The following is a 27594-nucleotide window of genomic DNA, read 5'->3' as shown; positions in this document are numbered from 1 at the left end:
AGAGAGAAAGGTCAGGTTACCCACAAAGGGAAGCCCATCAGACTAACAGCAGATATCTCAGCAGAAACTCTACAAGCCAGAAGAGAGTGGGGGCCAATATTCAACATTCTTAAAGAAAAGAATTTTCAACCCAGAATTTCATATCCAGCCAAACTAAGCTTCATAAGTAAAGGAGAAATAAAATCCTTTACAGACAAGCAAATACTGAGAGATTTTGTCACCACCAGGCCTGCCTTACAAGAGCTCCTGAAGGAAGCACTAAACATGGAAAGGAACAACCGGTACCAGCCACTGCAAAAACATGCCAAATTGTAAAGACCATCGATGCTAGGAAGAAACTGCATCAACTAACGAGCAAAATAACCAGCTAACATCATAATGACAGGATCAAATTTACACATAACAATAATAACCTTAAATTTAAATGGGCTAAGTGCTCCAATTAAAAGACACAGACTGGCAAATTGGATAAAGAATCAAGACCCATCAGTGTGCTGTATTCAGGAAACCCATCTCATGTGCAGAGACACACATAGGCTCAAAATAAAGGGATGAAGGAAGATCTACCAAGCAAGTGGAAAACAAAAAAAAGCAGGGGTTGCAATCCTACTCTCTTATAAAACAGACTTTAAACCAACAAAGATCAAAAGAGACAAAGAAGGCCATTACATAATGGTAAAGAGATCAGTTCAACAAGAAGAGCTAACTATCCTAAATATATATACACCCAATACAGGAGCACCCAGATTCATAAAGCAAGTCCTTAGAGACCTACAAAGAGACTTAGACTCCCACACAATAATAATGGGAGACTTTAACACCCCACTGTCAACATTAGACAGATCAACGAGACAGAACATTAACAAGGATGTCCAGGAATTGAACTCAGCTCTGCACCAAGCGGACCTAATAGACATCTACAGAACTCTCCACCCCAAATCAACAGAATGTACATTATTCTCAGCACCACATTGCACTTATTCCAACATTGACCACATAGTTGGAAGTAAAGCGCACTCCTCAGCAAATGTAAAAAAACAGAAATTATACAAATTGTCTCTCAGACCACAGTGCAATCAAACTAGAACTTAGGATTAAGAAACTCACTCAAAACCACTCAGCTACATGGAAACTGAACAACCTGCTCCTGAATGACTACTGGGTACATAATGAAATGAAGGCAGAAATAAAGATGTTCTTTGAAACCAATGAGAACAAAGACCCAACATACCAGAATCTCTGGGACACATTTAAAGCAATGTTTAGAGGGAAATTTATAGCACTAAATGCCCACAAGAGAAAGCAAGAAAGATCTAAAACTGACACCCTAACATCACAATTAAAAGAACTAGAGAAGCAAGAGCAAACACATTCAAAAGCTAGCAGAAGGCAAGAAATAACTAAGATCAGAGCAGAACTGAAGGAGATAGAGACACAAAAAACCCTTCAAAAAAATCAATGAATCCAGGAGCTGGTTTTTTGAAAAGATCAACAAAATTGATATACTGCTAGCAAGACTAATAAAGAAGAAAAGAGAGAAGAATCAAATAGACGCAATAAAATGATAAAGGGGATATCACCACCGATCCCACAGAAATACAAACTACCATCAGAGAATACTATAAACACCTCTATGCAAATAAACTAGAAAATCTAGAAGAAATGGATAAATTTCTGGACACATACACCCTCCCAAGACTAAACCAGGAAGAAGTTGACTCTCTGAATAGACCAATAACAGGCTCTGAAATTGAGGCAATAATTAATAGCCTACCAACCAAAAAAAAGTCCAGGACCAGATGGATTCACAGCCAAATTCTACCAGAGGTACAAAGAGGAGCTGGTACCATTCCTTCTGAAACTATTCCAATCAATAGAAAAAGAGGGAATCCTCCCTAACTCATTTGATGAGGCCAGCATCATCCTGATACCAAAGCCTGACAGAGACACAACAAAAACAGAGAATTTTAGACCAATATCCCTGGTGAATATTGATGCAAAAATCCTCAATAAAATACTGGCAAACCGAATCCAGCAGCACATCAAAAAACTTATCCACCACAATCAAGTTGGTTTCATCCCTGGGATGCAAGGCTGTTGCAACATATGCAAATCAATAAACGTAATCCATCATATAAACAGAACCAAAGACAAAAACCACATGATTATCTCAATAGATGCAGAAAAGGCCTTTGACAAAATTGAACAGCCCTTCATGCTAAAAACTCTCAATAAATTAGGTATTGATGGGACGTATCTCAAAATAATAAGAGCTATTTATGACAAACCCACAGCCAATATCGTACTGAATGGGCAAAAACTGGAAGCATTCCCTTTGAAAACTGGCACAAGACAGGGATGCCCTCTCTCACCACTCCTATTCAACATAGTGTTGGAAGTTCTGGCCAGGGCAGTCAGGCAGGAGAAAGAAGTAAAGGGTATTCAATTAGGAAAAGGGGAAGTCAAATTGTCCCTATTTGCAGATGACATGATTGTATATTTAGAAAACCCCATCATCTCAGCCCAAAATCTCCTTAAGCTGATAAGCAACTTCAGCAAAGTCTCAGGATACAAAATCAATACGCAAAAATCACAAGTATTCCTGTACACCAGTAACAGACAAACAGAGAGCCAAATCATGAGTGAACTCCCATTCACAATTGCTTCAAACAGAATAAAATACCTAGGAATCTAACTTATAAGGGATGTGAAGGACCTCTTCAAGGAGAACTACAAACTACTGCTCAACGAAATAAAAGAGGATACAAACAAATGGAAGAACATTCCATGCTCATAGATAGGAAGAATCAATATCATGAAAATGGACATACTGCCCAAGGTAATTTATAGATTCAATGCCATCCCCATCAAGCTACCAATGACTTTCTTCACAGAACTGGAAAAAACTACTTTAAAGTTCATATGGAAGCAAAAAAGGGCCCACATTGCCAAGACAATCCTAAGCCAAAAGAACAAAGCTGGAGGCATCACGCTACCTGACTTCAAACTATACTACAAGGCTACAGTAACCAAAACAGCATGGTACTGGTACCAAAACAGAGATATAGATCAATGGAACAGAACAGAGCCCTCAGAAGTAATGCCGCATATCTACAACCATCTGATCTTTGACAAACCTGACAAAAACAAGCAATGGGGAAAGGATTCCCTATTTAATAGATGGTGCTGGGAAAACTGGCTAGCCATATGTAGAAAGCTGAAACTGGATCCCTTCCTTACACCTTATACAAAAATTAATTCAAGATGGATTAAAGACTTACATGTTAGACCTAAAACCATAAAAACCCTAGAAGAAAACCTAGGCAATACCATTCAGGACATAGGCATGGGCAAGGACTTCATGACTAAAACACCAAAAGCAAAGGCAACAAAAGCCAAAATTGACAAATGGGATCTAATTAAACTAAAGAACTTCTGCACAGCAAAAGAAACTACCATCAGAGTGAACAGGCAACCTACAGAATGGGAGAAAATTTTTACAGTCTACCCATCTGACAAAGGGCTAATATCCATAATCTACAATGAACTCAAACAAATTTACAAGAAAAAATCAAACAATCCCATCAAAAAGTGGGTGAAGGATATGAACAGACACTTCTCAAAAGAAGACATTTATGCAGCCAACAGACACATGAAAAAATGCTCATCATCACTGGCCATCAGAGAAATGCAAATCAAAACCACAATGAGATACCATCTCACACCAGTTAGAATGGCGATTATTAAAAAGTCAGGAAATAACAGGTGCTGGAGAGGATGTGGAGAAATAGGAACACTTTTACACTGTTGGTGGGACTGTAAACTAGTTCAACCATTGTGGAAGACAGTGTGGCGATTCCTCAAGGAACTAGAACTAGAAATACCATTTGAGCAAGCCATCCCATTACTGGGTATATACCCAAAGGATTATAAATCATGCTGCTATAAAGACACATGCACACGTATGTTTATTGCAGCACTATTCACAATAGCAAAGACTTGGAACCAACCCAAATGTCCATCAATGATAGACTGGATTAAGAAAATGTGGCACATATACACCATGGAATACTATGCAGCCATAAAAAAGGGTGAGTTCATGTTCTTTGTTTGGACATGGATGAAGCTGGAAACCATCCTTCTGAGCAAACTATCCCGAGGACAGAAAACCAAGCACCGCATGTTGTCACTCATAGATGGGAATTGAACAATGAAAACACTTGGATACAGGGTGGGGAACATCACACACCAGGGTCTGTCATGGAGTTGGGGGAGTGGGGAGGGATAGCATTAGGAGATATACCTAATAAACGTAATGTAAATGACGAGTTAATGGGTGCAGCACACCAACAGGGCACATATATACATATGTAACAAACCTGCACATTGTGCACATGTACCCTAGAACTTAAAGTATTTTAAAAAAGAATAATTTTTTAAAAATAAGACCACAGTATGAGTATTTTTATAACAGCTTTTTTGACTACTGTGTTCATACATTATTAACATCTTTCCAGGGATTCAGCCTGGACAGGCAAGGACAAATATAGGGTGATGATAGGAAGGTTAACTAAAGGATAATGAGGCTGCTGGAAGAGGATGAGACTCAGAGCATGTGGAAATTTAGGGGCAGAGGATGTTTTCTAGTCCCTCTAGACTTTTACCCCAAGCCCCACAGAGGAGAGGGACTAGAATTTGAGTGGATGAGTGGAGATAACTGAGCCCTTGTGTCTGAGGATCTCCAACAAGATGGAATTTTGAGCAGAGCAAGGAGTTTCTGCTCCTGCTCAGGGACTCCCAGTCCCTGGAGGGTGGCAAGAGGGTGGCATGACAGGACTGAACAAAACAAGGTGATACTTCCACATTCACTTCTGCACTCAGCATATTCTATGACTTCCCTGCTAGGGGTGAGCAGGTACAAAAGTCGAGCAATCATGGTGGCCAGTTGCCTGAAATTACCATAATCAAAATCTGCTGGGGCATGTAGGAGCCTGTGGGGGACCAGGGGAAGGACCTGCTCCACCCACCCTAAACCAAGATGTGTGTACATTAACCCCGGATTCCCACTTCATGCTGCTGTGACCCTTCTGAGTCACTTTCTTTCACTCTGTGTCTTCCTCCTACATGGCTTTCTGCCCAACTCCCACTAGGCAGGCAGGATGTGCTTAACACAAAACCTCCTTTGATCTTTGGGGATGCTTTAGGCAAATACCTGTTAAGTGTTGGCTCAGTAGGCCTAGACCTTGTGACTTCATGGCCTGGAGGCCATCTAGGGACTGGGCCTCCATCCCTTAGGCACAGAACCATCATTCAGAGGACAGACACATCCATGCTTCTTCCTATCTGGGCTTTCTGCATCTTTTCAGAAGGAAACATTATGCTTAACGCTGGGGTCCTGTCCGAGGAAGAAAGTCCTGCCACCTCCTCCTTCTGATGATGGGATGATGGATAATCCTGGATCTCCTTAGGAACCAGGGGCATCCCAACTGTCTCTCACAACATGTCATAAGGAAGTCATTTCACTTCTTGCCCTTTCTTCAGCTCTTGGCTCCTCTGCGGTAGGTTGGAAGCAGAATGCAAAGGTGCCACCCTCTGAGGAATATCAGGTGGCCAAAGCAGAGGTCCCTCCCATCTGCTCAAGGCAGCCTCTGTCTTCCTGCTTCCCAGTCCACTTCTCCCACCCAGATAGCCTCCCTGGTCCTTTACCTCACTAAGCACTAGGAAGCCACCCCTGCCCTGTTTATCCATCTCCAGCCCCATGCTCTTGCTCAGGCTCCATGCATTTAGAGCTTTCTCTGTGATCTCTCCTGCTGGTACAGTGTTCCAAGAGCACCTGCTGCACAGATATCAGCAGCAGGCTTTGACCACCTTTCCCTGCCCACCTACACTCTCACACTGCCACCAACTGCTTGGGCCCTAATAGTAACTTTCAGAATCTCTCTCCACACCCAGCTCTCTGGCTTTGGTTCTCCATACTGTTCCCCCTACCCATACCCATGGTCCCTTCCTAGCTCCTCACTCATCCCTCTGGGTCTGTGCCCACACTCCCTTATATGTGGAGGACTTCTTTCTTCTTCTAATCCATTATCTCCTCCATCATTAACTCTACTTCTCCCTACCACCAGAAAAATGTCTGCTTTTAGTAAAATCCAGCTCCTTGACTTGGGTACTTGCCCCCCACTTCTTCACTTCCACACCACAGCATTCTTCCAGAAATTCTCCCCTTGCTGTCTTGCTTATCCCTCTTGACTGGATCTTTTCTATCACCATCCAACCATCCGACAGACTAAATCTCCTGTCTTAAAAAAAAAAAAAACTCCTTCTGGATCCCACTCTCCCCTCCTGCACCTCTATGAAACAAAAGTCCTTGAAAGAGTTGATTACACTTGCTGTCACCAACTGCTCTTCTTCCATTATCTCTTGAATCCACTCCAGTCACATCGGTTCCTCCACCTGAGGCTATTCTTCTCAGGGTCATTAGTGATCTTTATATTGCTAAATCTAATGGTCAACTACAAGTCCGCATCTTAATTGACTGATTGGCAACTTGTCATTCCATTGGTCACCTTCTCCTTAAAACACTTTCCTTTCTTGGCTTCCAGTATGACACTCTCTAGCTTTCCTCCTGTCTTGCTGGCTGCTGTGTCTCAGTCTCCTCTGCCTACTGGTTCTTCCTCTTCTTCTCAATCTTTTAACATTAAAGAGTCCCAGAGACCAGTCCTTAGATCTCTTTCATTTACACTCACTCCCTTCGTGGTCATATCTAGTCTCATGGTTTTATATCTATCTATCTGTGTGTCTGTCTATCTACTCTGTCTATCTACTCTATCTATCTATCTATCTATCTATCTATCTATCTATCTATAGCTGTCTATCTGCCTGGAGTCTGGGCTCTTCCCTGAACTCCAGGCTCAAATGCCCAAATTGTCTAAGCAACATACGTTATCTAAGCAACATATACATCTCAAACAATACAAATGTGAACTCCTGACTCCCCTTCTCCCACCATCATCACCCAGTAACACCAAACCTACTCCAATGTCAGTATTTCCCACATCAATTAATGGCAACTTCATCCTGCCAGTTGTTCAGGGCAAAAACTTTGGTGCCATCCTTGACATTTTTTTTCTCTAATTGTCCACATCCAATCTATCAGTAAATCCTATTGTCTCTACCTTCAAAATGAACCCAGCATCTAAATGCCTGTAATCTTCTCTGCTGCTATAATTACCGGAGTAACCTTACAACTAATCTCCCTGCTTCTACTCAAATCTATACCCCCAATGCTCTTATTTTTAGCACTATGACCTAACTGATCCTTTAAGACATAAGTCAGATCTAAGCAGACCCCCTAATAGCTCCCCAATTTACTCAAAGTAAGAGCCAGCTTCCTTGCTGGCTTTCTACCAGGCCTTATACCATGTGGCCCCTTACCACTGGAGTCATCCTCTACCACTTTCTCCCTTTATTCCTTTATTACTCTGCTTTAGGTTCACTGGCTTCCCTGTTCCTTCTGACAGGCTGGGCATCCTCCAACCTCCAGGCATCTGCATTAGCTGTAATTTCTGACTGGAATGCTCTTCCTCATTTACCCACGTGGTTTACTCGCTTATCACCCTCAAGTCCTTGCTGACATTTTAATTTCCTAGTGATACCTTCCCTGAGCTCCTTATTTAAAACTGTATCCCTTTTGAAGTCTTCTGTAATCCCATTACCCTGATTTTTTTGCATATATCTGGTCACCTTCTATATACTATGTTTTTTATTTATACTTCTTCTCTTCCTCCCAGGCATGCTCCCAACGTAAGCTCCTTGAGAGAGCAGATTTTTTTTTCCTCTTATGTTCACTGCTGTATTCCCAGTGCCTGGCATATAATAGGTGCTCAATATTTATTGAAGGAATGAAGAATGGGTGAAAGAATGCCATTCATTCTCCAGCTTGGCAACCTCATTCTGGTCCCTTAAACATTTTACTGTGTTTTTTTTTTTTAATTATTATACAGGGGTTTCTGCAGTGAGTCACTATTCTCTGACACGGCATGCTGTTGTTTGATGCCATGCCTCTGTTCATGTTGTACTCTCAGCCTGGGAAAGCCTCTCTACTCCCTACCTCCTTCCCAGCTAATGCCTGCTCATCCTTTAGAACTCAACTTACATATCATCTCTTCTAGGAAACTTTCCATGAACATTCCCCAAAACTAGATTAAGTGCCCTCCTATGTACTTTCATCTTATTGCTTCTAATGACTTTTTATATGACTGTCTATCCCAGAGTTCATGAGCTTTTTCAGACAAGGCCTGTGTATCGTTCACTGTTATCTCTGTAGTGCCTGGCATAGTGCCTGCCACATAGCAAGTACTTGAATATTTGAATTGTTGAATGCAAGACTCAGCCCAAAGTTGTTTTTATTGTGACCCTTTTAGGGATCTCTTCATCAACTAGTCTTCATTCTAGGCAGCATTCTTTCCATGCAAATGAAAGGCAATGGAGGTTGGAACAGGCAACAGGACTAGAGCGGGCTCTCAGATGGGTTACCCTTAAAGATCTCAATAACAACAGAGAAAGACAGGGAGATTCTATCATCTGGTTTTGACATCTGTCATGTTAGCTGTGTGCTTTTGATAAACATTCCTAAAGGAAGGAGCACCATGGCACTCTAAAGGACCTTCCCTCCAGGTTGTCAGCATATACTGTATAGAAGTCATCAATGAATTTTGCCTGTGGGCCAAAAATGCATTAGATTCCTGGCCACTGCTTCTTATACTATCGCCATGTCCACATTCCTCCTCTGAGCCCAACACACCATGGGACAATAGAATTCAAGCCTGACCTTTACTTTCAATGCACCTAAAACTAGGGCTTTTCTTCTCTGTCAAGTCCTTTTATCCACATTCTAGGGTGGGGCTGGGAGGAGTCATGTGGAATGCTGACCCATCTGAAATAAAATGTGATTTAAGCTTCTATACCACATAAGAAGTACTTTTTAGGTCCTTTAGTCTCTCTGTCTATCATATACTACATTGAAAATGAGAAGGCACAAACAGGTGGCTCTTTGCTTAAAGGTACAAAGTATATTTGGAGAATGCCCTGCTTCACCTGCATGTTAATGGAAATGGCAATGAAAGCCTTTTTCAGGGGAATGCAGAGGTTCAGGAACCTACGAACTCCTTTTTCTTGTGATGGGTATTCTTGCATAAAACAGTGCCTTCTGCTGAGGTGAGTTAGACCTGGGATAGATTTCCTGGTTGAGTGGCACAAGTCATTTGAGGACAGAGTTTGGAGCATTTGTAGGAGTGGCACAGGACCCAGGATTGGCTGGACTGAAGGGAGTGTTGCTAGAGCAGGTTATTTAGGCACTGGGGGCATCACAGAAGATCAGGCCTTCCTCCTCAGTAGAAGGAGGCTGAGCCTCAGGGTCCTCTGTTGTCTTCTCTGTTGTAGCTCCCCACACATGATCTTTGGTGACAGTTGGACTCTTCTCAATGTTTTTTGTCCTGTCTTGGGTCACTGTCTCAGCCTTAGAAAGGAGAATGGATTCCTCATGCCTTCGATCTTTCATTTCAGGGTTAATCCAGTGCAGAAACAGCTTCATCTTGTTATCCAAGCCAACTTCTGGAGCTTCTGGAAGGATGATGCTCTTGTGAGTATGGACTGCCCTTACCAGACCCTGCAACTCTTAGCCCTAGAAAGTGTGGCCCTGCAAATTTTGACCCTGCAAATTTTGCCCTGTAAAATATGGCCCTGAACTATTTGACCCTGAAAGCTTTGGATCTGAAAAAAATTTACCCCTTCAAATACTGTACTTGCAAAATTCTGGCCCAGCAAGTAATGGCCCAGTAAGTTGGCCCTTTAAGCTCTGGGCACTCCCGGTTTGGCATTCTCAGAAATCCTTGTTTGGATGAGGTTATTCAGCTTACTCTAACAGCTTTGCAAATTATTCTTATCTGGTCCTTTTTCCCCAAGTAATCCTGGAGGATGCTCTTGGAACTCAAGGTTATGGAGAAGCTGGTGAAACAGCAATAGCCAGTACTGAGAGGATGGAAACGGGGCTCCGCAGATCCAGACAGATCCTTGCTAGTCCCTGCTCAAGGCAACCATCTTAGCTAAACTAAAGTTTTACCTAAGAAAGATCCTGGAGATATATTTGGCAAGTTGTGAGCTCTGGAGTTCTGCTTAGAAGTGCCCCTACTCGCCCCTGAACCTTGGCAGAAAGGGTGTTCTCTCTGGCTGGGGAGAGCTCCAGTGCTGTCCAGACACCCCCTTCTCTGTGATTTCCAGCTGCTTTGAATGTCATCAAATGTCACTGGGTCATCTGTTTTCTCTGCTGGGGTAGGGACTTGTCCTCACTTTTGCAAAGACCTGGTCTAAGGGGCTTAGGGCCCTCCAGGCTGGGTTGTTCACTCTAGCCTCCAGCTGAACACAAAGTACCTGGGCCTCTGTCATGCCTCTACTGGGTGTGAGATCCCAGAATCCCAGTGGGCATGGGGTACTGCTATGGAACTAGATCACTTGTAGCTCTGCTGCACTGTCTTTAGTTCAACGGCAAGCTGTTCTTTCAGTCCAACCCACTCTGGATCTGGGGCCCATGGGATGCCTGGTGGGATATGAAGTTTCTGGAGTAATGTTTTCCCTTGGTTTAGCAATCTTTAGACTCCTAAAGGATCCCTGTGTGGAGATATTCTTTGGGATGGTGAAAATTTGTTCCCTGGATTCCCTTGTTTTTATGGGACTTCCCAAATGTATCTCAAGGAATTTATTTTTCAGGTAGAAATTTAGTTTGGCCAAGATGGGTGCCTTGAGTGATTAGGGGCTGTGAGGATCTGTCTGCCTCTCTAGCGGTACCATCTCCATCAGCTTGTGTTTTAGTGCAGAACACTTGTATGTTATCTACACAAGCTTCATTGGTGTTTTGAAAGCATGGCCCAGGACTTACACATTGCTGTTCAGATGAGATTGAGTCAGAGGCTCTGATGGGCTCAATCTGTGATTGTGGATTCGTGAGTGATTGCCTGGGCCACAGCCCTGGAAAGAGCCACATAATAGAGAGCAGGCATCCCTGACAGAAGGGCCAAAACTTGTCTCAAGTTTCTCAGTGGCTTCCTGGGACAGGGTCTGGGCAGCTCAGGATCATCAGTAACAGCATCTGGCAAGCCCTGTTGCTGCTGATCAAGGCCTGTCAGTATTCAGAGTGTCCTTTTCTGATCTGTGTAGGGGCTGATATGTGTCACTTCCAGGTCCAGGTGTTTGCTTTTCAGAGGACAGGGGCACCAAGTTGCTTCCCAGGCCTTTGGAATACTGCAGAACCAGTGATTTGTAGTCCCAACAATGGCAGATATGGGCAGGGACAATGCCCTAGCAGATCTTCCCATATTTGTAATCTATGTGGCTCTGCAACATTACCTTGGCCTGAGGAAACAATTGCGGACTGGCCCTCCTGCCACAGTGGATCAGAGAAGGCCACTATTCTCACTGGCTTCTGGTGCTGCATGCTGGGAAGACCCACATAGGTCAGGGCTGTACTGCTCCAGGGCAGGGATTATTGGTCATCAGGTCACAGGATGAACTGGATAGACTGCTGGATCTTTTGGATCAGGTCCCAGCAATGACAAATCAACCCTCTGTTTCAATTGCTCCTGGAGGTGGAATCCTAGCAGCCTCTGGGCATGGTCTAGGAGAATGCTTCCTCCCTCTTGAGGACTGAAATGGACTTCCCCAATCAAAGAGTGTCCTGGATCTAGTGGGAAAGGCTGCAACATGTCTCAGGGCTTACGTTGTATGATTTCCTGGATCTACAGAGATCTCTGGACAACAGCTGGCAAACTCCACTGAAGCTGGAACTGCCTCTACAGCAGGTGCCACTCCAAGGCTTTCACTTAGCCTGAGTCAGATACAGGACATTGATCTGGATTTGTCAATGGTCAGATGGAGAATGTGGGGGAAAAGGTGGGGAAGGAGGGGAGATTTTAATTAGTACAGAGGTGAAGGAGAAATCATTGCAGAGAAAGGGCCAAAGCCTCCCCTGTTTTAGAGATTTCTAAAGGCAGACCAGGGATCTCTAAAGGCAGACAGTAATGTGCAGAAAAGAGAAACCACGGTAAGGTAGCTACAGATGTGGCACACTGAGGCCTCAGTGCACCCCCCAGGCAGTGGACAGAGGCCACTTAGAAGCTGAAAGAGAGGAGAGGGTAGAGCTAGAACCATGGGGTTTGGGATTTGTTCACAGTAATTTTTCTGCTCTGAGTCCATAGTGGATCCTTCAAAAACCCTGAAAGCTTAGGTGAACCAGCTAGCCTCCCATGAAACCTAGAGTCAAAGGGATGGAAGCTCATCTGTTCAGCAGAAGCCTTAGAGATAGCATTCAGAGTGAAAGAAATGGCTGTTTGTCTGTCTGTTTTCCATCCTTTGGAAAATTAGAAGTGGTGTAGTATAAGCTGCCCTGTACAGAACTCCTCCACAGATCTTGGGAGCCCTCAATTGTGGGAATATGTGCAACAACATCCCACTTGTACTTGAAGATTCCTCAGGACTTTTTGGACATTGCAATAGCAGTTGAAAGGAATGTAGGGTCATAGGCTGTTGTTTTAGGTTTGAGAGCTCTGGGTTCAGGGAAAGAAAGGGAATCTAGTATTCAAGGGCTGCTGACCTTGGTTCTCCAGGACAAATTTGGAGTTGTTTTTCTTCCTCTCCTGCTGGCTCAGAGGAATTCCAGGCTTCTCAAAGTTTGAAGACAGAGATCCCATGACCTGGGACACAGCTGGGACTTGAGATCTCTGTCCTCGCTGAAAGTGATCAGCCCAGGAATCTTGGACGCTGTCTGCACCAGCTGACCAGGCAGCTGACTGGGTTAAAGATTTCTGATCCATTAATTGTGACAGTGTTGGAGTTACAGATGCTAGTGAAAGCTCTTTGGATTTCGGGGAGCCCAGATCCTGACTATGCTTAAAAGACACACTAGACGTGGACAAAGCCTCTAGGCAAGAGGAGCCCTGTGATGGCCCCAGTGAAGTCAGGGAGATCTGGTTGTTCTCACCTGCCAGCAATTGCTTAATCTCCAGAGCCATAACATTGCAGATTTGGCAGCAGGGGTCTACACACAGGATTCGCCGCACACTTCCTTCCTGAGGAAGCCAGCCCTGGCTGGGAAGAGAAACATGACAAACATTAATGATGGAGTGACATCTGCCTTCTCAGAAAAGTGTGGGCCGGGGTTGGCATTGTCCTTTCCCAGTCCTGAAAATCCTGGAGCCTACACTCTCTTGTTGTCTACCTCCCTGTTTTTCTTCCTAAGAAAATGCCATTTGGAGGCTGGACATAGTGGCTCACGCCTGTAATCCTAGCACTTTGGGAGGCTGAGGTGGATGGATCACCTGAGGTCAGGAGTTCGAGATCAGCCTGCCCAACATGGTGAAACCCCGTCTCTACTAAAAATACAAAAATTAGCCAGGCATGGTGGCACATGCCTGTAGTCCCAGCTACTCGGGAGGCAGAGGTAGGAGAGTCGCTTGAACCTGGGAGACGGAGCTTGCAGTGAGCCGAGATTGCGCCGTTGTACTCCAGCCTGGGCAACAAGAGTGAAACTCTGTCTCAAAAAAAAAAAGAAAAAAGAAAAGAAAAAGAAAAAGCCATTTGGCAAGGTGGGCTGGGCTGACGATCTAGAGCTTGTTGGGCAAGGCTTCAGACAACCCATGGGAGGGCGTGGCCCTCAGAGAAGGCTGGGAGCTGGGGTCAGTTCTCTGTTGACCTTGTTGAAAAGCTGAACTAGGAGAACGGAGCCAGGCGGTTAGCTGATGGGGCATCACCAGTTAGAACTCGGATCAGTCTCATTTGAGGCTAAGAAACCCAAAGCCCGGTATTTGGGCTTGAAGTTCATGTAGGACCTCTGCATTCTGAGAGCTATTTGGTATCCCTGCTGATATACTCAATATCTTTTGGGAATCAATCCTGTTCTCTAGAAATCTTAAGAAGGGGGTAAGATGATAGGCTGCCATCTGAGGGCTGTCTCCCTAATGACAGAGCCAGAGGAGGTAATGTCAGCAGAATCCAGTCAGACTCAGAGGAGAGGGAATAAAGAGAATAAGACAGGGATGACTTCTTTACGCAAAATCCATTCCTCTTGACTGGATAGCTTGTCTCGTGGCTGAATGCAACCCTGTGTAGTCTTTTATGAATTATACACTAGTACAAGCCTGAATTCTAGAACTACTGTGACCCTAGCCCAAAGCAGAATTGGGTGACCCTTCCCTCCTGAGATGTCTGGCCCAGCCCCCCTGCCCTGGTAACTCTCTCAACTAGTGAACCAGCCTCCACTGTGTATGTCTCCCTCCCATCCATTTTCCCTCTTCTCATCTCTACCCCAAGCCAAGCTGAGAAATGATCACAGACCAGACTAGCAGCTGGGAGACTGCAAAGAAGAAGAGATTACCTTTTCATGAGAAACAGCAGCTTCCACAACTTCTCGGCTTCTTCCTGTGAAGTTCTCCTAGCTGAACAAACAGAAGATAGTGAGTGTTATGTGGAACTGGAGAGGATTCAGGGACATCCTATAAGAAGCTGAAGGCCTTTTAATGAGAAGATACTGAAAACCCCAGAGTCAGAACACTAAGTCACATCTGTGTATAACTTAACCGTTTATGATGTGTTGTTCTGCACCTTGTCTCATTTGTCCTTCACCATCACACTGGGAGTGAGGAAGGATCATCACATGCCCATTTTATGGAGAACAAGACTGAGAGTTGAAGAGACTTCCACAGGTTTGTAAAACTAGTAAATGACAGAGTTGAGGACTTCTGCCCTAATTCCTCATTCTTTATTCTCAGGAGGATAAGATAGAGAATTTTTTAATGTTCCTAGGCTCTGATTTTCCACCCAAGGAAGTCTTCCATGAGAGATTGTCCCTGGGGGGTACTAGAGTCTGCAGTGGTTAGAGCACCTGCTGTTAGCACCAGGGGTCATAGAGGGTCAGGATCCATGGGAACCTCACTCACAGCAGAAGCGAATTAGAGGAGAGACTGGGACTTTACCTCTTGATGTTCTATCTCCAGACTTTTGTTGGACTCTTCGGTGACACTTAAAGACAAAAACATTAGAATGTAAAGCTGCTACACCATTTTTTCCCATATCTAAAATGAAACAAAACTCATAAACATTTCCCGGTCTTTTTCTGTGTTCCAATTTTATATACTCTTCTATCTTTCCTTTCTGTATTCTTTTTCACCCCAAGAGTTTCCTTATTTGCTTATTTCTGACTCACTTTCACGCTCTTCCATACTCCATGCCTCCCACCCCCATTCCTTTCATAAGTTCTGTGGGGACTTAAGGATGAGATGGGAGGAAAAGTGGAACAGATTAAAGGATGGATGGGTCCAGAAGTCAAAGGAGTTCAGCCATCAAATGGGCCTAAATAGCTGCCAACCAGAATAATCACCCAAATTGGGAGCTCTTCTGGTGTCCAGTGAGGAGACCCCTTTAAAAAGCAAGGGCTAAGAGTAACAAGAGAAAGCTGGGGGATAAAATCTTATTTGAGGCACATCAATTTAGCCATGGTCATAGTGTTTCCCTACCCGGCAACAGCTCCTGTTAGGTCCCAAGCTTAATTTTTGGCGGCTCTTTTTCACTTGCCAAATAATTAATGCAATAATGCAGATGGATCCATAGGTGTATAAGGGATATCCAACATCCCACAAAACAAAGGCAGGGCTCAACATGATCTAAACCTCACTAGCCATCCCTCTCCCTAGTCTTTCACTGTCTTGGAACCTAATACCTCCAGATTTTACACCTCGTCATTTCTGCCTCACAGAAGAGGGATCCAAACCACCAGACTGCATCACAAAGCCCTCCTGTTCCACAAGGCAGGGATAGCATCACAGACCTTTATCTGTTTTTAAAGAGGCTTACTATGGTGATTCAATGTTCAGATGAGGGTGTCTGGTGCTCTGTATGGGCTACAGAGCCTGGGGCAAAAGATGCCAAGGTCATGGGCAACATGTACCTTTTCATGTTCTCTCTACTCTCTATACTGTTATGGCTTAGCTCTCCCCTTTACTACAATGGCCTGACACCTATTCCTAGATAACCGAGTCTCTATGCACACTACATGCCCTATAAGAGAGACAGTGGATAGATCAGAGGAACTCCATGAACTACATCATCTGTACTGGGAAAATAACAACAACAACAAAAAATAGAGGATAGGGCAAGCATCATATTGTTAAATCTTGGAAACCGATTTTTAATGCCACCAGCAATGATATATGGTCAGTACTGAGAGGTTCAGAAAGAGGGCACTGTGTGACATGTCAAGGAAAGGACAAAGCTGATGTTCTTTTAAATAACTTTCTGAGAGTTAAAGAAGGACTCCTCCCAATCTGTGTGGTCCAGCCTGAGATGGGTGAGCAGAGATTGATTGTAAGCACTACCTTTCATGGAGGCAAATGAATGAGGCTCACTTCTGGAGCTCTGTACAAGGCTTGATTTTTCCAGAATTGCCTCTACAGATTTTATAGCATCTAGCCTATTCATGGAGATGAGTTATTGGCAAAACTTTCGATTAAGGTTCACAAACTTGTGGCTCTTTGGTTGAATCCACCATGGTTGGAATGTTTGCCTGAAAGAGTGTTTTATGAAAATCTGAATTTGAATAACTTTAGGCAGAGCAGGATTTTTCCTCATTTAACCCCAGGATCTACCAGTCCTTTGCCCACTGATTCTCACATTAATGTTAACTTCATGACCCCTATCAATATTATGGCATGTCCCCAACACCCTAGGATTTCTGAGTTTCCTTGAGAAGTTCTTGCCCTGATAAAAGTGGTTGGTCTTAGGCTCAAAATCTCTGAAAAGGGGCCAAGTGCGGCGGCTCACACCTGTAATCCCAGCACTTTGGGAAGCTGAGGCAGGCGGATCACCTGAGGTCAGGAGTTCGAGACCAGCCTGGCCAACATGGTGAAACCCCATCTCTACTAAAAATACAAAAAATTAGCCAAGCGTAGTGCTGGGCGCCTGTAATCCCAGCTACTCAGGAGGCTGAAGCAGGAGAATCGCTTGAACCCAGGAGGCAGAAGTTGCAGTGAGCCAAGATCACACCACTGCACTCCAGCCTGGGTGACAGAATGAGACTCTGCCTCAAAAACAAACAAACAAAATCTCTGAAAAGGGTATTTGATCCTTCCTCCAGCATTAGTTCCTCCACCAGACAGGAATAGTGAGCACTCAATACGTGCTTAACCCTAAGTTGGGCAGTGTCGAGAGTACAAAGACATTTGAGTTGTATTGCCTACCTGCTTTCAAGATTCTTAAAAATCTAGTTTCAAAGACAAGGCATTCACAAGAAGCAAAAGCCAACCTTTTGCTGGGGAAGGGGCTAGAGAAGGGGGAAATAGAGTGTTATTGTTTAATGGGTACAGAAGTTTCTGTTTGGGGTGATGAATACAACCATCTTATTCATAAGTGAATGCCCTTAATGGCACTGAATTGTACACTTAAAAATAACTAAAATGGTAAATTTTATGTTAAGCATATCTTACCATAACTTAAAGACAACCAAAAAATTCATTAGCACAAGGGTTTCTTTTTGAACTAGCTATAAGGAAAAATATTCTAAAAATGATTTGACAAACAATGGGTTAGTGAACACTTTTCTCTTTTAATTTTTTTATTTCCATAGGTTATTAGGGAACAGGTGGTGTTTGGTTACATGAGTAAGTTCTTTAGCGGCAATTTGTGATGTTTTGGTGCACCCATCACCCGAGCAGTATACACTGCACCCTATTTGTAGTCTTTTTTCCCTCGCCTCCTCCCACTCCTCCCCTCAAGTCCCCAAAGTCCATTGTATCATTCTTATGCCTTTTCATCCTCATAGCTTAGCTGCAACGTATCAGTGAGAACATATGATGTTTGGTTTTCCGTTCCTGAGTTACTTTGCTTAAAATAATAGTCTCCAATCTCATCCAGGTCGCTGCAAACGCTGTTAATTCATTCCTTTTTATGGCTGAGTAGTATTCCATCATATATATATACCACAGTTTCTTTACCCACTCATTGACTGATGGGCATTTGGGTTGGTTCTACGTTTTTGCAATTGCAAATTGTGCTGCTATAAACATGGATGTGCAAGTATCTTTTTCGAATAATGGCTTCGTTTCCTCCAAGTAGATACCCAGTAGTGGGATTGCTGGATCAAATGGTAGTTCTACTTTTAGTTCTTTAAGGAATCTTCAGACTGTTTTCCATAGTGGTTGTACTAGTTTTCATTCCCACCAGCAGTGTAGAAGCATTCCCTTATTGCCACATCCATGCCAACATCTACTGTTTTTTTATTTTTTGATTATGGCCATTCTTGCAGGAGTAAGGCGGTATCACATTGCGGTTTTGATTTGCATTAGTGAACGTTTTTCTTAAATGTCCTTCTTATACCTACAAAAGGAAACTAGATCTTCATATTAAGGATAATTTAAGAAGAGTCCTACCTGAAAATGGGATGAATTTGAGCTATTTCATCATCTGCCCTGAACTTGCAAATTCCATAATACAGGAATGAGAAGACTTTTTCAAACAAAGAGCACTGAATGAAAGGTTAACAAAAATCAATTAAAAGGCAGCTTGAGTCAGCTTTTTAGTAGCAGGTCATCAACATACCTGCAAAGTAGCCTGTATCCTTCATTACTTTTATTACTCCTACTTAACCAGCTGTTGCCACCCTCTATGCAGCTGTAACAGTTTTGTCACCCATTAGCCTGACGTCTTGCACCCAGCAGAATCACCACATCTGCAAGTCCTGCACCTGCTTCTGCCAGTGCACTACTTACCTCACAGATAACCCACAGCCTCTGCCCTTCCACCAAGCCATTAAAACCATCTACTGAAAACTCCACTCCAGCAATTCGCCTGGCCCTTGCTCCTCTGCCTCAGAGCTGAGGAATTAGAGCCAAGGGCTGAGCCAAAAATGGTCTCATGCCTTTTTGTAGATTAGGCCTTTAGCATAGGTTTATTTACTGGTTTGGGGCTCATCGACAAGGGTGCTTGTGTGGACAGGACAGTGGGATCAGTGTCTTCCTAAACAAGGGCTTATTCATGTAATGATCACAGCTAAGCCTGGCATTTCTCACGATGTGGGCATGGATCATCACATTTGCCCTTACTGCCTCGTGGTTGAGAGCGAACAGCAAACGAGGGAGATGAAGTGCACGAAAAGCCTCTGTGGACACTGGAGGGCTGCACAACTATCAAGGATTCTTCTTCATTTGTTTCTAGAAAACTTGCTTTAAGCCAGACCCTGCTTTCATTATAATGCTGCAGAGCCACAATAATTGCAATAGAATTTCTTCAAGGAACTGTTCATGGCTACCAATTCATACGTACCCATGAGTCCTATCGCCTTGTAAAGAAACATGTGACTGACATGCCACTGGTGTGAGACTTGTCCCTCCACACAAGCCTTACAAAAGAGCTTCGCTGTGTCTCATACTCAGAAAATACTAGTGAACATCTCAAATATACCAAGGTGCCGGGGACAGAGATTCATAGTTGCTGCGACTCAGTGGCAACACTTTTATAGATGAGCACCTTCGTTAATGCCTAAGAGCTAGAATTTCCAAGAAGTTGGGCAGGAAGCCCCAGAGTAGTGTCAGGCAGCAAAACCACCAGAGCTCACACAGCGGATTACTACCCAATGCGGGATTGTGGGGAGTAACGGTAGATGGCAGCCAGAGACACTAGAGGGCAGCACATGCCCACCCAATATGCCTAGTCCTGTGACATCTCTACCCTGACAGGAGCTTTCAAAGGTTATCTTCTCCAGTGGGCTCTCAATCCCAGCCTTATATCAGAATCACTTGGGAGCTTGTTAAAAATATAGATTTCCTGGTTTCACTCTAGACTAATGAATCGGAATCTCTAGATGCAGAGTCCAGCAACCTCTATATTAAATAAGTATCAAAAATAACCCTTAAGCAAGAAGGCACTCAGCTATGGGTTTGTATTTGAGACTCTGATGAAACTATGTCCCTCCCCTCACACTCAAAATTTGATTGAATTTCAGAGGCATTGACTCCACTTATGGACACCGTGGGGAACTCAGGAAGCCTGGTTAAGAAATTTGAATACAATTTATGCCAAGCGAAACACCATCACTCTGAGGTGGAAGCCTCAGCAAGGCCAGAGTCCTTCATGTTTTAAAAAGTCATAGGAACTTTGGGAAAAAAGAGAGAAGACCAATGACCAATATTGAGAATGAGAGAGGTGACTCACCAAAATTCCAAAGACATTTAAAGGACAATCAATTAATGTGAAGGCCAAGCACAGTGGCTCATGCCTGTAATCCCAGCACTTTGGGAGGCTGAGGTGGGTGGATCACTTGAGCTCAAGAGTTCAAGACCAGCCTGGGCAACATGGCAAAACTCCATCTCTACAAAAACTACAAAAGTTAGCCGGACATGGTGGTGTGCACCTGTAGTCTCAGTTACTCAGGAGGCTGAGGTGGGAGGATTGCTTGAGCCTGGGAGGTGGAGGTTGCAGTGAGCTGAGATATCACCACTGCACTCCAGCCTAGGTGACAGAGTAAGACCATGTCTCAATAACAATAATAATGTGAAAATTTTAATGTCTATAAATGGGCAACTTAGATGAAATGGACTGCTATGGTTTGAATGTGTTCCTTCCAAACTTTATGTGTTGGGAACTTAATCCCCAATGTAACAGTTTTGGGAGGTGGGGCCTTTTGGGAGGTGTTTTAGATCATGAGAACAGAGCGGATTAATGCCACTATAAAAACGGTTTGCAGGAGTGGGTTCTCTCTCTTCTGCTTTTCTGCCCTTCTTCCATGTGAGGACACAGCAAGGAAGCCCTCATCAAATGCTGGTACCTTCCCAGCCTCCAGAACTGTGAGAGAATAAATTCTCTCTTTATAAATTACCACTCTGTGGTATTCTGTAATAACAGCACCAAATGGACTAAGACTGGACAAATTATTTGAAAGACACAAACTATCAAAACTTAAGAAGAAGTAGATAACCTGAATGGCCTTATATCCATTTAAAGAAATTGCATTTGTAGTTTAAACCTTGTCTCAAAAAAATTCTTGTCAAGAAAACTCTTATTTCTTTATGACCATATTTCTTCACTAGTGAATTCTAACAAATATTTGAGGATGGAATAATGCCAATTATACATAAATTCTTTCAAAAATTTAAAGAGAAGAGAATACTTCTCAATTCATTGTTTGAAGCCAGGATTGCCTTGATACCAAATCCAAAGACATTACAAGAATAGAAAACTAGAGACCAACATTCTTCATGAACATGAATGCAAAAGTTCTTAACATTTTAGCAAATCAAATTCAGCAACATATAATTGGTAGGAAATACAGAGGGCAAACAAACATGATAGACCACAGGGATGCAATCAGCAGTATCAGGACTATGGACAAAGGATCTAGTTTCTTCCACAAAAAAATTATAAGGAGAAAAGTTAAAGCAATGGAGCAGAATCTATGTATTAAAAGAGCATTAAGAGACATTTCAACTACTTGAAGTTTGTGGGCTGTATTTGTATTCTGATTCCAACAAACAAATTATAGAAAATAAAAATAGGGGGTCGGGCGTGGTGACTGGCCAGGGGTGGTGGCTCATGCCTGTAATCCCAGCACTTTGGGAGGCCGAGGCAGGTAGATCATCTGATGTCAGGAGTTCGAGAAAATAAAAATAAATTTATAAGCCAATCAAGGGAATGTAAGCACTGATTGGGTATTTGATGATATGAGGAAACTATTTTGAACTTTCTAGGTTTAGTAATGGTAGCTCTGTCACTGTAAAAGCTTGTATATGTTGAGATGCATACTAAAATATTTAATGGTATAAATTTCTGATATCTGGAATTTACTTCAAAACGAGGAGGTAACTAGTGTGGGGGTAAAGAAGAAACAAGATTGTTAAAAAATATTAGTTTGAAGTTGGGTGACAGGTACATGGAGGTATGTTATTTGAAATTTTCCCTACTAAAAAGATAATTAAAAGCAGAATCTTCCAAAAATATTTTCAAATACCTTACTAATAAAGTAAAAACTCAGAAGACAGAGTCATGCATAAATAAATAAACATGTAGAAATGCTTTTGATTTAATAGTATACACATGAAGATCTTATAATCAAAATGATTAAATTTTATTTATACCTTGAAAATATGTTACTATGATTGTAAAAATGAATTTATATTCTTATTCTTATATAAAATGTATTATCCTATTAAATATTACTGATAGTTACTACTCAACCAAACAAAATAATTACATTTCCATCTGCCTCAATAGTGCATCTAAAAGAAACTCCTATAAAAATGAAATTTTAGTCTGGGCATGATGGTTCATGCCTGTAATCTCAACACTTTGGGAGGATGAGGCAGGAGGATGACTTGAGCCCAGGAGTTCAAGACCAGCCTGGGCAACATAATGGGACCCTATCTCTACAAAAAATTATAAAATTAGCCAGACGTGGTGGCATGCATCTGTAGTCCCAGCTACACAACTCAGGAGGCTGAGGTGGGAAGACATTTTGAACCTGGGAGGTCAAGGCTACAGTGAACCATGATCACACCATTGCACTCCAGCCTGGGCGACAGAGTAAGACCCTGTCTCAAAAAAATAAAAATAAATAAATGAAATGAAATTTTAGTCACAATTTCAAAAATGTTTTCAGTAGCTGCATCTTTTTCACCATTTAAAATGTTTCTAAATGTTCTGAAATTTTATTCCTATCTATGACAGATTTCAATTAAGAAAAAGAAAAGAGCTTTCTTGGGGAGGGGAGGTGGTTAATAGGGTGTCAGCAAATCTCTGTGGATAATATTATGAAAAGTCCTCATATAATAGGTGAGTTTGGCCATCTCTGGCGATGAGCTAACCTAGACAATGAACTATAAATAAAGGTCAAAGAATTCAGGAACACAAGGAAGAAAGGGGAATTAACCCTGACTGAGCAGCATTACCCAGTGCCAGGCCTGTTATACGCCTCACCTCATTCAGTGCTTACCACCAGCCAGACCCAGGTATTGTTATCCCACGTTATACAAGAGGAAACTGAATCACCAAGAAGTAAAATAACTAGCCCATCACAGCAACTTAGAGATAGATAAAAAGGTTGATTCTAAACTCCACTAAGGTCCTTGCCACCTCCATTTCATTCAAGTTAAGAGGATATAAATACTCAGAATGATTATAAATAAGCTGTTTGAAATTGCAGACTATTCACATATCCAGTAGTTTTTTAAAAGAAGGACAGTAATAAAAGAAATTTTAAGATAGGAGCCCGGGTGGCCAAGGCAGGAGGACACTTGAGGCTAGGAGTTCAAAACCAGCCTGGGCAACACAGCAAGACCCCATCTCTACAAAAAATAAAAAATTAGCTGGGCATGGTGGCATGCTCCTGTAGCCCTAGCTACTCAGGAGGCTGAGGCAGGAGAATCACTTGAGCCCAAGAGGCTGAAGCTGCAGCGAGCTGTGATTGTGCCACTGCATTCCAGCCCAAGCTACAGAGCTAAACCCTATTTCAAAAATAAAATGAAATGAAATAAAGTAAATTTTTTAAAAACAGGAACCAAAGAGCAAGTCTGGATCCAAAGGTCTCCAATGTCATCCTGGTACACACCTAGTTCTCATCAGGTGTGTCCCCCAACTGCAGGAAAGGCATTAGGTTGTCACAGCCCAGTGACACCAGCACCTGAGATTGTTCCACTCACGACCCTTTTGGCAGTATGGCCATTTTCACAATATTGATTCTACCCATCCATGAGATTGATGTGTTTCCATTTGTTTGTGTCATCTATGATTTCTTTCAGCAGTGTTCTGTAGTTTTCCTTGCAGAAGACTTTTGACTCCTTGGTTAGGTATATTCCTAAGTATTTTATTTTTATTTTTTTCCAGCTATTGTAAGGGAGGTTGAGTTCTTGATTTGATTCTCCGCTTGGTCATTGTTGGTGTATAGAAGCGTTACTGATTTGTGTACATTAATCTTGTATCTGGAAACTTTGCTGAATTATTTTATCAATTCTAGGAGCTTTCTGGAGGAGTCTTTAGGGTTTTTAGGGTAGACGATTATATCGTCAGCAAACAGTGAAGGGTTTTCAAGGTAGACGATCATATTGTCACCAAACAGTGACAGTTTGACTTCCTCTTTGCTGATTTGGATGCCCTTTATTTCTTCCTCTTGTCTGATTGCTCTGGCTAGGACTTCCAGTACTATGTTGAAGAGGAGTGGTGAGAGTGGGCATCCTTGTCTTATTTCCCTTCTCAGAGGGAATACTTTCAACCTTTCCCCATTCAGTATTATTTTGGCTGTGGGTTTGTCATGGATGGCTTTTATTACATTAAGGTATGTCCCTTGTATGCCAATTTCGCTTAGAGTTTTAATCATAAAGCGATGCTGGATTTTGTTGAATGCTTTTTTCTGCATCTATTGAGATGATCATGTGACTTTTGTTTTTAATTCTGTTTATGTGATATATCACATTTATTGACTTGCCTATGTTAAACCATCCCTGCATCCCTAGTATGAAACCCACTTGAGCATGGTGGATTATCTTTCTGATATGTTGTTGGATTTGGTTAGCTAGTATTTTGTTAAGGATTTTAGCATCTATACTCATCAAGGATATCGGTCTGTAGTTTTCTTTTTTGGTTATGTCCTTTCCTGGTTTTGGTCTTAGAGTGATGCCAGCTTCATAGAATGAATTAGGGAGGGTTCCTTCTTTCTCTGTCTTGTGGAATAGTATCAAAAGGATTGGTACCAATTCTTCTTTGAATGTTTGGTAGAATTCTGCTGTGAATCCGTCTGGTCTTGGACTTTTTTTTGTTGGTAATTTTTAAATTACCATTTCAATCTCACTGATTGTTAGTGGCCTGTTCAGGGTATCTAATTCTTCCTGATTTGAGCTAGGAGGGTTGTATTTTTCCAGGAGTTTATTCATCTCTTCTAGGTTTTCTAGTTTATGCACTCACAGCACTGACTGGATTACACATTCATCAGACACTTCTGAGTAGCCTAGAACTTGCAATGTAAATAGACCTAGAAGGAGAGAATGCCCTGACCAGCAGGTGGGAGTAGGCCAGGTTCGTTGGAGTTACATTTAGCACTATAAATTACTAAATTAGCATTCTGATTTATGCTTCAGTCTCTTTTTAGTTTAGTTACAGTGGATCCATCCCAAAGAAACCACTTGGTTCAGAGAACCTTCACAAAATGGAGCCTGCCTATAAAGCTGAAAGCTGGCTCCTGGTTCTGATTCCCCTCGTTAGTCTCCACCCTCCTGACCAGCTGCAGAGGCAGGGAGGGCAATCCTAAACACCAGACTACTGGCATGACCACAACCTGACCTCCTACCAGAGGAGACCAAGCACCCCCATTTCTCATCTAAGCCGCCTTCCTCTCCTGTGCTTTAGTTTTTTCCCTGTTAGCTAAAAGTGGTGTTCATTAAAACCTATTTGTTGAATAAAACACTGTAGGGGATATAAAAGTATGTAGAAGTGAATTCTGATAACTTAAAAGTTACATGCTTTCAGCATAGTGGGAAATAATAGGTATCTATACAATAATATGGTATCTGAGAGTATGTGGTATATAATCTCCTTATAAATATTATATAAAGTTGCTATATAAATCTCCTGTAAAGGGGAGATTATTTTTGGCTGAAGTGATCTGGGAAAGCTTCATGTAGAAGATGGCATTCAAGCTGGTGCTTGAAGCTGAGAGAGGATTTTAATATGTGGAGTTGGAAGAGGGAGTGATCCAAAATGCAGGAATCAACATGCATAAACTGCTGGTGTCTCTGTGTAATGATAACATGCAGAAATAACAGAAGGATTCCTGAAATATTTATTTTACTCTGAGTGCATTTTATTTTGTATATATTTGATCTTAATTGAGTTTTAGATTTTATTTTGTCTTCGTGTGGAAACTGGGGTTGTGGATATCTCCTCATGGGAATGTTTTTCTGTGTCACGTGGACATGAACTGTGGAGATGGGTCTTCAGAACCTGACCATATGTGTTTCTAGGTATAAATGTCTGTGTGGGTGCATTTCTCTACACAGATTTTTTGGTCTTTGTGGGTGTGTGCACATGCAGTCCTGAGGGTTGAGAAGGAAAGACAGGAAGGATTAGAGGGGAGAAACAGGGAGGGGGGAAAGGAAGTGAGAAGTTGTTGAGGGTGTTGGGGCTGTTAGTGGAAAAAAATAGACTGAAAATATTTTAAAGAGGTTTATTCTGAGCCAATATGAGTGACCATGGCCTGGGTAACATAGTCTCAAGAGGTCCTGAGAAAGTGTGCCTGCCTCAGTTGGATTACAATTTGGTTTTATACATTTTAGGGAGGCAGAAGTTACAGGCAAGGTCATAAATCAGTACATGAAGGGTATACATTGGTTCAGCCCAGAAAGGCAGGATGTCTTGAAGCAGATCTTACAGGTTATACATGGATTGAGAGATTCTTTAATTTACAAGTGGTTAAAGGTGTACAGTTTTGTCTAAAAATTTGGAGTCAGCAGAAAGGAATCTTAACTTAAGGAATCTTAAGTTTCATTGTGCTTTGACATGGTGCTTCCTTCCTGATGCTTTGACATGGTGAGACCTTAAAAGCTGCCTCAGAATCCAGGTGAATCACTTGAACCCAGGAGGCAGAGTTTGCAGTGAGCCGAGATCACGCCACTGCACTCTAGCCTGGGCAACAGAATGAGACTCCATCTCAAAAAAAAAAAAAAAAGCTGCCTCAGAATCAAGATCCCTAACCCTAACCCCTAACTGTTTTATTCCCCCCACTCAAAGTGCAGGGAGGGACTCTCTTGGAATTTCCTTATCTAAGCAAGTAACTTTGTTTCCAAAAGAAATGCAATGCAGTTGTCTGAAATCCCCTCCATAGGGATTCAAATAACCAGGAAAGATCAACCACTGGAGAAGAGAAGAAATTGGGTGTCATCACCACACCCAGACATACTATTTTTAAAGAGAAGACTCTTGCTCTGTTGTCCAGGCTAGAGTGCAGTGGTGTGATTATAGCTCACTGTAGGTGAGCACCACCCCACCCCTCTAATTTTTATTTTATTTTCATAGAGACAGGTTGTCTACTATATTGCCCAGGCTGGTCCCAAACTCCTGGCCTCAAGAGATCCTCCCTCCTTGGCCTTCCAAAGGGCTAGGACTACAGGTGTGAGCCACTTTGCTGACCCAGATTTTTCATCTGTTCTGCTGATGGTAGCCCCAAGAGATCACCCAGGGAACTTTATCTGTGTAGGACAACCTTTGTTCCCGTGTAGCTCTACCTCTCACTTTCCCTTAACGTAGGCCTCCCAACTCCTGGGTCCATTCATTCTCCCTAATGACTTACTGCCCCTCAAAGGAATTGTTGACATTCCTTATTTCCTACTGTCCATGAAAAAGGATGTGTAAATTTCTGTACCACACTGGGTTATTCAGTAATAATCACTCTATTAATAATCCCCTCCCTCATGCACATTAATAAACTCGTATGCCTTTTCACCTATTAATCTGCTTTTTGTCGGTTGATTTTCATAGACCCTTCTAAAGGTGAAGGGACATTTCCCCTTTGCCACCTAG

General features: G+C 42.6%; 2 protein-coding genes and 1 long non-coding RNA gene across 7 annotated transcripts in view; 2 read left to right on the top strand and 1 right to left on the bottom strand.

Annotated features, from left to right (window-relative positions):
- PHF24 (PHD finger protein 24) overlaps positions 1-27594 on the top strand; it is a 309837-nt gene that overhangs the window by 208918 nt on the left and 73325 nt on the right. For all 4 annotated transcript variants that reach the window (XM_054658809.2, XM_054658807.2, XM_063788646.1 and 1 more), the window contains one exon: positions 9565-9640. In XM_054658809.2, the coding sequence (XP_054514784.1) occupies positions 9565-9640 (76 nt within the window). The remainder of the gene's footprint in view (positions 1-9564; positions 9641-27594) is intronic.
- Positions 9052-15823, bottom strand: SPATA31F3 (SPATA31 subfamily F member 3). 2 transcript variants are annotated; one of them, XM_054658816.2, is made up of 6 exons: positions 15561-15823; positions 15021-15066; positions 14423-14483; positions 12644-13137; positions 11771-11902; positions 9052-9621 (listed from the first exon to the last, which is right to left on the bottom strand). In XM_054658816.2, the coding sequence occupies exons 1-5, from the start codon at positions 15702-15704 to the stop codon at positions 11874-11876; spliced, it is 774 nt and encodes a 257-aa protein (XP_054514791.1). In that variant the 5' UTR covers positions 15705-15823; the 3' UTR covers positions 9052-9621; positions 11771-11873. The 2 variants fall into 2 exon arrangements, with proteins under 2 accessions (XP_054514791.1, XP_054514792.1); XM_054658817.2 differs by having other exon boundaries at positions 13031-13137; positions 15561-15781.
- LOC134807747 (uncharacterized) overlaps positions 14667-27594 on the top strand; it is a 46055-nt gene continuing 33127 nt past the window's right edge. The window contains exon 1 of the long non-coding RNA XR_010148963.1: positions 14667-14750. This is a non-coding gene — a long non-coding RNA (uncharacterized LOC134807747). The remainder of the gene's footprint in view (positions 14751-27594) is intronic.

Source organism: Pan troglodytes, chromosome 11 (assembly GCF_028858775.2).
Source record: "Pan troglodytes isolate AG18354 chromosome 11, NHGRI_mPanTro3-v2.0_pri, whole genome shotgun sequence".
NCBI lineage: Eukaryota > Metazoa > Chordata > Mammalia > Primates > Hominidae > Pan > Pan troglodytes.
The sequence above is the reverse complement of the archived record's forward strand: the minus strand, read 5'-3'. Positions and strand labels throughout refer to the sequence as shown.

Bases quoted from the DNA above. Each gene is read 5' to 3' on its own strand.
- SPATA31F3 (XM_054658816.2), bottom strand. From the start codon at position 15,704: ATGTTGAGCCCTGCCTTTGTTTTGTGGGATGTTGGATATCCCTTATAC. The intron at 15,067-15,560 runs GTAGGGAAACAC...TTTGTCTTTAAG, and splicing joins CTAACAGGAGCTGTTGCCGG to TGTCACCGAAGAGTCCAACA. The intron at 14,484-15,020 runs GTAAAGTCCCAG...CTGTTTGTTCAG, and splicing joins TGGAGATAGAACATCAAGAG to CTAGGAGAACTTCACAGGAA.